General features: G+C 53.9%; 1 protein-coding gene across 1 annotated transcript in view; it reads right to left on the bottom strand.

The window, feature by feature from the left end:
* DUSP10 (dual specificity phosphatase 10) overlaps window positions 1-7,245 on the bottom strand; it is a 34,984-nt gene extending 27,739 nt beyond the window's left edge. The window contains exon 1 of the mRNA XM_081114637.1: window positions 6,392-7,245. Within this exon, the coding sequence (XP_080970763.1) occupies window positions 6,392-7,202 (811 nt within the window). The 5' untranslated portion in view covers window positions 7,203-7,245. The remainder of the gene's footprint in view (window positions 1-6,391) is intronic.
* Window positions 7,246-13,505: the final 6,260 nt, after the last annotated feature.

Here is a 13,505-nt window from a genome sequence, read left to right as displayed (position 1 = left end):
ACATTTTAAAAAATTGTTGACTAAATATATTGACTTCTTTTAATAAATATATTTTATTGATTTTTTACAGAGAGGAAGAGAGAGGGATAGAGAGTTAGAAACATCGATGAGAGAGAAACATCGATCAGCTGCTTCCTGCACACCTCCCACTGGGGATGTGCCCGCAACCAACGTACATGCCCTTGACAGGAATCGAACCTCGGACCCTTCAGTCCTCAGGCTGATGCTCTATCCACTGAGCCAAACCGGTTAGGGCCCCCACACCAATTGAATCAGACTCTCTGGAGGTGGCGACTGTGCATCAAAGGTTGAAGTCATCCCAGTTGATCCCAGTGAGCAGCGTGCTGAGAAAACGATTGGGGTAGGGCCGTGGTCGGCAAACTCATTAGTCAACAGAGCCAAATATCAACAGTACAACGATTGGAATTTCTCTTGAGAGTCAAATTTTTTAAACTTAAACTATATAGGTAGGTACATTGTTATTAACTTAATGAGGGTCCTCCTAAGGCTTAGGAAGAGCCACACTCAAGGGGCCAAAGAGCCGCGTGGCTCGCGCGCTGCAGTTTGCCGACCTCGGGGCTAGGGGACTCTAAGCTTCCTTCTTGTTCTCCAAACTGAGCTTCTTGAGTTTACAAAGATGACCTCCCTTGGGAGAACGTCCACCCTTCCTGGGTAAGTGTATCCTTATCTTCCCACTTGAAATAAGCCGCCTGTGCACTGCAGACCGAAGCATTTTTATGCCCAAACCGCTACCCAGGGGGCCTCTGGCTGCTCACGACAAGGAGCCTTCGGAAGCAGGGGCTCCTGGTGAAAAGCTCGCGCCCAGCTCCTTGGGGCGTGTGAGCCACAGACCGTGGCAGAAGGTTCTTCTGTTCCCCACCCTGCTTTTGCGAATCTACAATCATTAGCGGCCCCTGCCAGGAGAGGACTCTCCTGAACTTGCCCTTGACAAGCCAGATGGTTAAGTGATCGGAACTGGTAAGGCCGCATGGGTGGTTCATACTGAACAGGCTCCCAGAGTGCTGTCCTGGGAACAACAGCCACACCCTCCCCAAAGCCACACGCCTGATGTCATGTAAGAGGCTGTGAAAGGGAAGGGGGGGGGTGGGAGCAGGGCCCCGGGGCTGAGCTATGGAGAGCTGCGTGCCAGGCGCTTCATCTACGGGATGTCGGAATTACCCCGATTTTACAATGGAAAAAAAACACTGGGGATCTGAGGGGTAACCTGAGTTGCCTGAGGACACCTCTAGTTGGGGGTGGAAAAGCCTAGCAGTGGAGCCAGGTGTAAGTGAGCTAAACTCCACTCCGCTGTGCAGCAGCGTAATGAGGAGCAGACGGAGTGAGGGCAGAGAGGGGAGAGATGGCGGGGGGGGGGGGGGGGGGGACAGGGAGAGAGCGCACATCTCTTTTCACTGACATTTTCATTAAGAAGGAGGGTGGTATGTCCAAGAGCTCAGAGAGGGCACAGGCAGCTGCGGGTCAGTTCAGGGAAAAGGTCCAGGACGCGCCTGCAGAACGGAGCAGGCCTTTCAATGACTTCCCACGCGATCTCCTCCCATCTCAAAGCTTCCAGAACTTCTCCACGTGGCGTGCGCTGCCCCTCCTCCCACCTCCCCTTTTATAGTCAGACTACAATCCCGACTCCAAAAATAACCCGGGCCCGGAGGGGCCAGGAAAAGCAACGCGTCACAGCTTTTCTGCTTTCACTCCTGAGTTATGGGGCGGTACATGGCCAAATGTCTCATCACATTTTTACCAATCCCCCTGCAAGTAAATAATTCGAGGGGAGGCCCAAATTACTCTGGCCTCTTGACCCGGCATGTTTTTGTAATTACTTGGCACTCCAACTGTATGCTCCTTAAATTAGGGACCAGTCAGCCAGTTATTTTTAACCCACAGCAACACACACAACCACACACACACACACACACACACACACACACACCACACCACACACACCACACACACACACCACACATACACACACACACCACACCACACACACCACACACACACACACCACACACACACACACACACACCACACATACACACACACCACACACACACACACACCACACATACACACACACCACACACACACACACACACACACACACACCACACATACACACACACCACACACACACACACACACACACACCACACACCACACGCTGCTGTACCCAGCTTGTTAGCTGTACTCCTTTGGAAAAGGAGCCCAAACTGCCTGTTTTACTGGCACCATCATTCCTGTTCCACCAACAGTAATGATGTTAAGCCGCATGTGCGAGTCGTTAACCATGAGGAACTAAGACACTTTGCACACTTTAGTTCCCTGTATTCTTAACTAACACGATGAGATAGCTACTGTGCCCAGCAAGGGCGGGAGATGGGGGTGGGGGACGGGGTGCTGGGTGAGGAGGGTGGAGATCAAGACTGGAACTCAAACCAGATCCCAAGTCCGGCCTGAATTCCCCCCCTCTTTGCGCCACGGCTCCTGTTAGCCATGTTCGGGTGTTAAACAGAGGTTCTGAATGACAACAGTGTGTTTGTGATTCTGGAAACGTCCTCATAACGTCCCCGAGAGACAAAGGGAAATCGTGTACCCCCGCTCCACTAAACAAAGCTGAGAGAGAGAGAATATGCTCCCGGGTTTCTGATCTCTGAGCACAGCCACTCTGGATCTTGCAATCAACTATGGACGAACGTGTAGTCGATGCTGCTCACCTCTTAGGGGTTAGGGAGGGAAGTTTTACAGTGTGAGAGCCTACCCCCCTATGCTACCCAAATCTCTAGGTAACGTTCTCCTGAAGTAACTCTCCCTCCTCCCCCTGCTCCCCAATAAATGCCTCTGAGTCAGTCTTTGTTTTGTGAGAGCGCAGAGCAAGTACAGGCATGGACCCGACATAGCTGAGCAGAACGGGGAGCTGGGGACCCCCAGTTCCCGCCTGGAGCCCTCCACTCAGAGGGAGGGATGCTTCTCCATGGCCCTGGCCGCCTGGGCGTCACAGCACAAGTTACAAGTTTGGAAAACTTCCCCAAAATGGTCACGTGACACTGTAGTATTGAGTAACAATGTTGTCCATACTCTACTATCAAATATCCCAGCCTTATTGATTTTAAAACATTAGGTTTAAACATAAAACATGTTTAACTACAGTAAAATATTGTCTGTTCTATACATGTTTTCAACAAAAGAAAAAAAAAGGAAGAGAAGGAAAATAGTACTAATTGTTTAAAATCTGGTGACAGGTATATGGGTGCTCACCCCACTCTTTCCTACTTTTCTCTGTATTTGAAATATTTTGTGGTAAAAATTTTAAAGGCGTAGACTGTTTTTAAGGAGGAGGTGGTGATGCCTCTTTAGGTAAATGACAAATTATTTCCCTAAACCAAACACCAAGAGCCTGACAAACACCACAGCAATGATGGTAGCTCTCATCCTGGGAGGCCCAGGATGGTCTAGCCTTCTGATTCGGTGTGGTTTGAAATCACATTCAACTTCACGAGTGGGTAACAAATTATACTTCGTTCAAAGATTGTGCAAATCCCTAACTATCTCTTCCTTTCTCTGGGCTGGGTAGAAGCGCAGGTCTGAAGCCGTGTTTTCTTCGGAAGCTGAGACTAAACCATGGATTCGGACACAGGTCACGGCGGGGAGGGGACTGTAAATGAGAACAGTAACTTAATCTGCGGCTCTGATCACTCCCTTCCCGACCTGACACAGCATTACTAAAACGGGCCCCGAGCAGCCGCTGCACTTGTCAGGCACCTCCAAAAATGGAGACCGTGGCACTGGAACGGGGGACATGAAACTTGGACCGGGAGGGTAGCAACCAGTGTTTACAAACATAACACCAGGGCAGCAGGTGGGCTGGCCATAAATTACCCACGATTGTACTGAAATCTCTGAAAATACATGAAGGAGGCCTTAGAAATGTCTACCCTAGAAGATTCTCACTACCCATCACCAGGGCTTCCCTACAAAACTCACTCATTCCCAAATGGTCCCACGACCACTCTTGCTAAAATAACAATCTTGCATCACCCAGGGCTGGGGTTAGTACAATAAAACCTCAGCTGAGCAGCCAGGCCAGGATGGTCTGCTTGAGCCACACAAGAGCCTGGGAGAAGGTGCTGGCCATGCCTTCTGAGGGATGCCCACCCCATTCCTCACTCCACGGTGCTCTGGCATTAACCTTTGGTTGGCCCAGATCAAAGGGCAGCGAGGGCATCCTGGTATTGCTCTCCCCCCTTCTTTCCCATCTTGGTCCAAATTTTAGGCCGTTCCCCCCCCAAAGAGACCAAAATGATAATGATGATAATAATAAATATAGTAGATGATAGACCCTTTTTGCTCCTGAACTACAGGTTTTCAAGCAAATGCCCAAATATTCGAAGAAAACGCCCCCCAAAAGCTACAAATCATCCAACCTCTACCACCAGCGCGCCTTCCAGGTCCACCGCCGCTGAGGCTCACCAACCCGAAAATGACCAGCCCGCACCGCGGCCGCCCAGGGCGCCCAGTGGTGAGGTCAGCAGCATGTCCGGCCCCGCCCATTGAGGCAAGCTCACTCCCTGACACTGAGGAACCACCCAGGCTGCTGGAGCCTCAGCTGCGTCCACAGGACGGGGGTGGGGGGAGGAACCCCCCTTTCATCGGTAGCACCCAGGAGACTCATTTCTCAGTGACTGACAAGCCACCCCCATACACAATAATTCCCACGGCCAAAGGAGAAGGGAGGATCTACAAGTCCTCTAATCAACCTCAAGTTCAAGTCCGGGGTCAACTTGGTGTGTATGGTTTGATGCCTAGCCTCCGAGTCTGCAGACACACAAGGCCTGCTTTTTCTCAACAACATCCACTCTGCATGAGGAGAGAGACGGCCATTACGACCATGGACTACCCACTCCGTCTGCTCCCCAAGACCAACTATCGCCAATGGGACACGTGTAGGTTGTATTTTCTCATCCAAAAAAAGCCAAGCCAAGCCAAGATCATGGTCAACTTACCGGGATTCACCCAACGCCAACCAAACAAGAATATAAAGCCATACCACACAGAGCTACACAGAGGGGATCTGAACATCCCTGTAAACCCAAGAAAACCCAAGAATGACAACAACAAAAAATGAGCGGTTGCTGCCGGAACTCTCTAGATACAACCTCCACGATGTCATGCTTCCCATCAGCGCCCACCAGCCCGAAGAGTAGCAGTGACTTTGTGGTGGTGGAGTCCAGGGAGCGGGCACTGGAGGGTGGGCAGGCGGGTTCTATCAAAGGAATTCCAAACCATATTTCCAAGAACGGTACTGAACCAAAGGCAGAATGCATCACCGGGAAGACCAGACGGAGGATGGCCCGTTGCAATTTAAATATGTAAGATGCTCAAAGGAACCCTTTGGTCCACACAGTTCCGGAGACTGGCAGGTGATATGGCCCAGACTGTGTACCCTGGCTCAGACATAAGAGAAGACAGATGATGATCTCTCAGAATCACCACCGCCAGACAGAAGACGCTGAAGAGAGAGCATGCGGTGCAGTGCCCCAAAGGATGGGGCAAAGAGGCAAGATGGACACAGGGCGAGGGCTGCCCCACTAGGTCAGGCAACGCTGGGTGGAAGGAACTCAGAGAATAGTGGGTAGTTAATCCCTCCTGCCAGGGCTCAGCCACCATGACCTCCGAGTTATTCTGCATTCAATGTACTGAGGAGCCATGATGCCAACCACTGTCAGGTGCAGCCAGAGAGAGCAATGGGGTGGGGAGGCTCTCATAAGAATGACTCTGTCCCTTAGAGCTACGGCAGAGGAATAGATGTGGCTGATGAACTCACACTGTGGGGCCCTAGACGAAGGATCTCTGTCCCTCTATACGTCACTGTATAAACCACCTAAAATCCAAGCTGATGGGAGAGGTGAGAAAGAAGAAGCATTTCCCACAAAAAAGAACTGGTACCTGGGCGTTTACTTGCAGTTCACCATCTCAGTTCCACCAACCTGGGCTGAGTCTGAGCGATAGTAACTTTCCAACGAGTGATGGATTGGGCGAGAGCTACCAGACCAGGCCTGACCTGAGCCACCCTCTGGCTTTATAAAAGCCCCTCTGGGGAAAGAGGGGGAAAGTCTCAGAGAGGTGAAATGACTTGCACGATGCAAATTAGAAGGGGAAACGAGACGCAAGACCAGAGCCCAAATCTTCTGGCTTCCAGTTCAAGGCTACTGGATACCTCTCACCACACCGAACTAATTAAGAAAGGGCAAGAAGAAGGACTTCTATTCCGGTCTTTGCGGGGAGGCAGGGTCGGGAGGATGCTGCTACCTCTGTGGGGGAAAACCCCGGGTGACCCCAGGCTAGTCAGGAGTGTGCCGGGGGAGGGAGCATTCGTTACCTTTCAACACCAGAGGCTCCTTGCCTTCCCTCCTCAGGGACTCGAGGACTATGTGGAGTGGCTGGGAAGGCGTCACCCGGCTGGGCTCATTGGTATTCTCGTCATAAACGATAATTTCTTTGGAAAAGATCCTCTTGAAAGAGTCCTTGCCTTCCCGACAGGAGATCAAGTCTAAGACGGTGATTTTGCCCTGCTGGAGCCTCCGCCGGCTGATCTTGTCGGCGCAGTTAATGTGGACGGCTCCTTGGATGTGGCTCTTGTTGTACTCCATGAAGGGCCTGCAGTCGATGATGACGGGGCCCTGGCTGGCCAGGTGACTCTTGCCGCATCGGGTCATCTTCTTCGCCAGGTCGTTGGGGTAGATGATTTTGATGCTGGCCAGCGGCTTGGGGGTCCCGGCCGCGGGGCTGCCCACCCCACCGGACGGACTCAGAGAGCCTGCGTTGTCATTGCTGTTGACCATCTGGGTGGCGGGGCAGGTGCCGGAGGTGCCGATGGCAGCGGTGGCGGAGCCGGCGGCAACGGCTGGGGTCGGGGCCTGAGTGTCCTTGTCGTAGGTGGCCACAGTGCAGCAGCTGGCACTGCTGCATCCACAATTCAGGGAGCGGGCAGAGCCGCTGGATGAGGGCATATACGTCAGGTTCGCAGCCTTGAGGGACACGACGGTGGTGGCGATGACCGGAGGGTGGCTGTGACTGCCCGGGGCGGCGGGGCCCAGGTAGCTCGCGTCTAAACAGAGGTTGAGATCCTGGGGCCGGACGGGCCTGGACAGTGCCACTAGTACCCTGTCGTCTAAAGGAGACGGAGGCATGAGGAGGCCGAACACTGGCAATTCAAGAAGAACTCAAGACAGTCTGTAAAGAAGGGGGGGGGGGGGGGGAGAAGAAAGCATGAAGTCACGTGACACACAAGGCCGCCTCGTCCAATCCCTCAGAGAGGCCACTGCATCCCTCCGACCAACGTGGTCCTGAATCCCCTTCATCACGCTGCTCCCGAAGCCGGAGACGCGTGGTGACAGGGATGCCGACCTGAGGATGCCCAGCTATATGGTCCCTGAGTCTGAGGTTAAATGTATCGCCTGTGCACACGCTGGTACACAGCCTTTCTCGGACCTACGTCGATGTCCACCCTCAGGGAAGGTAAAGGCACAAAGATACGAAAACTCTGGAGTCAGAAAGGAAGGCGCTGCAGAGGTCTCTATTCGGGGCCTCGTCTCCTGGGCAGCGCTAGAGCGCCACTATCTGAGAAAGACCCACCTGCCCACCCCTGCTTACTTCCCATGTAATTCCCTACCCTCTGCGAAGGCGGGGGAATGGCCAGGGGCTCGGCCGGCTCACAGGAATACACCGCGGCTAAATATACATCGGGGAGGATATCAACTTCCCCGCACATCGGCATGAAAGTATCCCCCTAGGTGCATCTCTTGAGCTGGGAGCTATTCCTGCCTTCCGTCCGGCTGAGCCCTCTGAAAAGCACACACCATCAGATTAAGCCCCGGTGCTTCTCAGCCTGTTCATTAGCCTGCATTTCCCCTTTTCATTACAAACTAAGATGAAGCCTCGAGCCAAGGAGCCAGGTCTGGAAACCCAACCCCGGCAGATCCACCCCCCTTTGCGCCCTGACCACCCTCCACCCCCACCCCCACCTCCCTCTGGCTTTTAGGGGAAAGGACCGCTTTGACTTCATCTCCCAACAGGCACGGACGAGGCATCCTAGAGCCGCTCTCAGCGGGAGGCGGGCGCTGTGCACAGTATTTCAACCCCACACCGAAATCCCCCTCTTGGAGGCGATGAATCCCATGAAGATGCCTTCCCAGCTCGCCTGTCCCTGCCGAAGGGGGCGGGGAAGTACTGCCCACCGGGTCGGCCTGCTGTCTGGAGAGGGCGCCTGCCAGGGGACAGCTCCTTCCTCTCCTTGAAGGCACAGGGGTGCCTGACACCCGGCCCTGCCATTAGCCATGCTCACGGGAAAGAGACCAAACCCCGTGCAAGAGTCACTCATGCAAACCAACTTTCAGAGATGTCTGGGGAAATGTCATCTGTCACCCGTCCACACACGACCGTCACCATTTTCGGACACGGAGCCCAAGAGTCACAAGCAGGATACACACACACACACACACACACACACACACGCACGCACACGGGCACGCACACACAGGCACGCAGGCACCCCATCCCCAGGTCCCCCCCCCCAGCTCTGGATGGGAGCGAGGGAGCCAACCCCTGCCCTCACCGCTCTCCTCCCTCCCTGGCGTAGTATTTTTGGAAGAGCAAGTACTATTCCTGGCCGGACCAAGCGGCGCAAGTCTCTGCTATGTGTTACCTGGGAGGCAGCGTCCCGGGATCCCCAGCCCACTTCCCCGCAGAGGGACGCCTGAGCGTGTCCGCGGGGACCCAGGCCGGGGCCCCCAACCTCCAGGCGGGGTGCGCGGCTCACACCCGCACGGGGTGTCTAGCGAGATCTGCATCCCTGCAGCAGAGGGTCGGAGTCTACACGGCCCGCGAAGCCGGCCAGACCGGCCCGGGAAACCTCCCCGAGACACACACTGAGCTGCCTGCCTCCCTCTCCCTGGCTGCTCGACCCTCCACCACCCCTAGGCACAGGCTGCAATCGTAGTAGACAATCCAGGGGTTTGAGGACGCTCCCTCCCCGCTCCTGGGGCACCTAACACCCCCCTTCGCCACACAGCGCATTGACGAGCCCCGGGCATTTAAAACTGCCGCAAAGCGTCCCAACAAACCTCATTTTCCCCCCCTTCGGCCAAGATCCAAACAGACTGCAGAGAGTAAACGCACAGCGCGGCGCGAGCCAACAGCCGGAACCCGATTCAGATTCAGCTCACCTGCCGTGGCTCCCCGTGAGCATCGCCACACACACACACACACACACACACGCACGCACACACTCACACACACTCACACGCACACCCCTAGCGCTCCCGGGCTCTCGGAGCAGCCGCGGGGACTTGCACTTACTTCATAAAGGAGCGCAGCCCTCCACCATCTGGCGCCGCCTCAGTGTGCACCCGCGCACTCAGGCCCCCATTCACTCGGCTTCATTGATCTCCAGCCACAACATAGTTACTTTCTCTTTTGCCAGGACTGTAAATGTACGGCTCCGGGGGGGGCGGGCCGGCGGACGACCGACGGCGCGCCGGGCCAATAAGAGCCCGGAGAACGCGGACCGTTACCTCACCGCAGCCCGCGACCAATGGGCGGCCAGAGGGGGCGGGGCCAGGGGCGGGGCCTCGCCTGGCTCACCAGGGCCGCGGCTCCGCTGCTCCGGGTCCGCGGTGTCAGAACGCGGGCGGTGATGTCATTGGCAACCAATCAACAACTTGCGAAGGGCCGGCCGGGCTGCGCGCGGAGCAGCTGCTCTGTATTTACATGTCAACCGAGCCGGCGGGACGCGCGCTTAACCCTTTCCGGGGCTCAAGTGTCACCTGGCGGGGCTCGCCGCTGGGCTCCACCCGGCTCTGCCCACTGGACGGGATCCCCTGGGACCCCTGCGGGGGACAGACCGCGCGATCTCTCTCTGATTTCTTCTCACTCGGGACGGGGATGAAAGTGCCGGAGTAACTTTCTAAAGGCGAGACGAGAGCAATCGCCGTCCCCAATGGGGAAACGGGGCTCTTGGAAGGGCTCGAGGTGATGGACAGACCCTCACCCCAGCTTCCCGACGCTGCCGAGCCGCCCGCGCCCGGGACCCTAGTGAGCGCGCAGCCAGGGGCATCGCCGCGTCTCCTGGGTTCGGATGCCACTGGAAGCCAGTGAGGCCGGCCCAGCTCGCCGAGGCCCGCATCCTGGGAGCCGCCTCGCTCGGCCTCGCGCCGCCGGGAAGCGTCGGCCGGCCGCCCGCAGAGGTCGCTGCCCCTCCGGCTTCCCAACTGCTGCCCCGCGCGGCAGGGGGCGCGGCGCCCTCTGGCTCGCGGACGCCCGCGTCCCGGTCACGCCCCCGTCTCCTCCGCCTACTTGCCAGGGCTCCGGGCACAGCACCACCGGAGGCTGGAGGGCTGCTCCAGGGCTGCGGCCTGGGCTTAGGCAGGAAGCTACAGGGGGCGCACCCTAAGCCATGGCACCGGCGCCACGGGCCTAGTTCATGCTTCCCGGAGATCCTCGTGCGCCCTCCATGACCCTGGGCCCGGCCACCCCCAGGGCCCCTGGCAAGCCCAGGACAGCCGCCCCGAGGTTCTGGAGTAGCCTTGGCCCCGGAAAGGAACTTGAACTCGGTGTCAATCACCAGCCTTGCGCCGCCCAGGGGTCGCTGGCCCAGGCGCGCGTGGGGAGGACGAGGGGGCCACAGTAGCCCGCCAGCCCTGCCTCTGGGAAGTCTCAGGGACACGGAGGGAAAGTTGTCTGGGGTGGAGATGCGGAGAGGGACTGCAGAGACCTGCATCCAAGAGCCCTGAAGATGTAGGGCCCTCTCCTTTAGCCCTTTCCTGGCTCAGAGAGCCTGGCAGGGGCAAGGAGTAGGATGCGTTCCATGCCGTGAGCCGGGGAGCCCTGTGAGCAAGACAGAGTAGTTTGCTCTGTGTGTTTTTTTCTCTTACCAGATTGAAGGTGTTGGAGACAAACTTCAGGCTCCAGGCCTGATAAGTCAGCTAAGTGGTGGCGACGCATGCATGTAAATGCTTTTAAGCGCAGATCTGCTGGCTCTCAGAGCTCAATGCACTAGTCAGAGAAATCCTTCGGGGATCTCAGGGGCTATGCATATACATACACACAGTCTGGCTTTCCCGCCAGTGTTTCCAATGGAAGTAAACGCATACAGTCATCTCAAACAGGAAAGGGTTTCCGTAGTCCCCACTCCACTCACACACCAACACACACATGCAGTGGTGGGGGCACACCATGTGGCTCTCACACCTTTGGGGATCAACAGGTCCTGGCCAGGAAAGTTGTGTTCTGGGTACTTTCCATAGACATCAGAAAAGAACTTTCGGGAAGGTCTGTCTACCTTGGGTCTCTTTAGAGCTTAAATAGCTAAGGCATCCCTCACCCTGGATCATTATTGGGGGGAAATGTTCACTAACTCAGGGTTTGGAGAGTTCGGGGTGCAGGTCCTGATTCTGCCTCTCATTGGTTGTGTCTGTCCAACCAGAGTCACTGTGTTCATTCATTGATCTGTGACATGGGAATACCCCAACTAAAAAAAAAAAAATTAAAAAAGGGGGGAAAAATTCTGGTGCAAGTGCTGGGGGGTTAGGGAAAGGATTACTGATAAAAGGCAATCAGTAAAAAAGCATTGTCCTTGTTTAAGGAAATGGGGTGCATCTATTTAAGGGTACTTAGGATCTATCTATAATAATAAAAGCGTAATATGCTAATTAGACCAGACAGCCGGACGACCTTCCAGATGTCCTTCTGGACAACCTTCCAGAGGAAGCTGGGGCTGTGAGGGCCAAGGCAAGCTGCCATAGCTGCGAGGGCCAAGCCCCTTGCATGAATTTCGTATGTCAGACCTCTACTAAATTATAAATTCATTGCCAACACCCCAGTATCTAGGCCCAAACAAAGTAGGGACTTACACAAGAGCTCTTAACAGCTTTTCCTATGAGGCTCAGAAGGGGAAAGGAACTTCAAAAAGAAGTGTTAACTCATCTGATGAGTATTTTATTATAGTTTCAAACTAGTGATGATAATTAACTAGTTGACTAAGAATCTAAGCCTTCCGAGCTAAAAAATTGGAAATGATGGCAACATTTCTCATCGTTTATCAAACCTGAAACATGAAATAAGCATGTGATTAGCATATACAAAGATGTGCTTATTGTATTATCAGGCATCTCGAAGTATACAGTTTATATCCCAATTACAGAGTGGCAGAAAAAATCAGATTATACAGATGGATATTTTTCAGTCGCTACGCTTTTAAGCTTCTTTTATACAAAAAGAGGTGATTTTGTTCCTATTTTTTGAACCTTAAATGTGAAAATGCTATCTCAAGTTCTGCCCTTAGATTTAAATTTGTAATACCAAGCCAGCCAATGACTATGAACCTGAACTATATACAACTAACCAGCAAAGCCTTAATGTTCAATTTTAGTCCCAAAGAAACAGCAAAGCATCTTCGTTGTATTTTAGTATTCTAGCCATTATACTCGGCCATATCCTTGTTCCTACAAACAAACATCGTAAGGAAAATACTGTTTCTTTCAGTGCAAAGTACCATGTTAAACCCCAAAAGATGAAGGTAACTTAGGCCGACACATAAGACATAATAGGGCCCTGACCGGTTTGGCTCAGTGGATAGAGCGTCAGCCTGCGGACTGAAGGGTCTCAGGTTCGATTCTGGCCAAGGGCATGTACCTTGGTTGCGGGCACATCCCCAGTCGGGGGTATGCAAGAGGCAGCTGATCGATGTTTCTAGCTCTCTATCCCTCTCCCTTTCTCTCTGTAAAAAAATCAATAAAATATATTTTTTATAAAAAGACATAATAGGGATAATGTTGAACAAACGTATTCATTAATCAACTCCCTTTATGCGCACTCAAATGATTATGTGTGTGGGATAACAGCAGAAGGTGAGGACTGGGTGAGAATCAGGTTTTCAAAATAATCCTCAAGGTCAAGGGGGACTCCTGGAAGTACTAGAATTCAGGCAGAGAAAGGCTTAGAGAAAACTCAGGAAAAATACATCTCAGGATCAAGGCGATATTCAGTCAGCAAGAAGTGGCAAGTGGAAAAGTGAGGTGGCACCCAGTTGAGGTCACTGAGACCAACCTGGTGAAACATCTGTGACATGTTCCAGGCCTAGGGAGGGCTGATAAAAGGACTCCGGGTCCCCTAAAGGGGTGGCCACCACAGCATTGTGGGGTGATGGAAACAAAAGCGGGCCCGTCCGCTCTCTCACTGCCCATGAGTTCGGACATAGGAGACGTAGGTCTTTCCCTTTAAATTCATGGGCAGGGTGTGGTGGTAACTCAGGAAGGGGCTCTGAGCATTTAAGGTTTTATATCTGTGTTTCCCAGGGTGGCAGCCCCTGCCACAGGGAACCACTGAACACCTGACATGGGGCGAAGATGAGCTGAGATGCGCTCTAAGTTTAAAATACCTGCTGGATTTTGACGACAAATAAAAACGTAAAACATCTCCGTCACGTGTATGTAGGT

Source organism: Myotis nattereri (genome assembly GCF_964212035.1).
Source record: "Myotis nattereri genome assembly, chromosome: 20".
Classification (NCBI taxonomy): Eukaryota; Metazoa; Chordata; class Mammalia; order Chiroptera; family Vespertilionidae; genus Myotis; species Myotis nattereri.
Note: the sequence above shows the minus strand (reverse complement) of the source record. Positions and strands in the feature narration are given on the sequence as shown.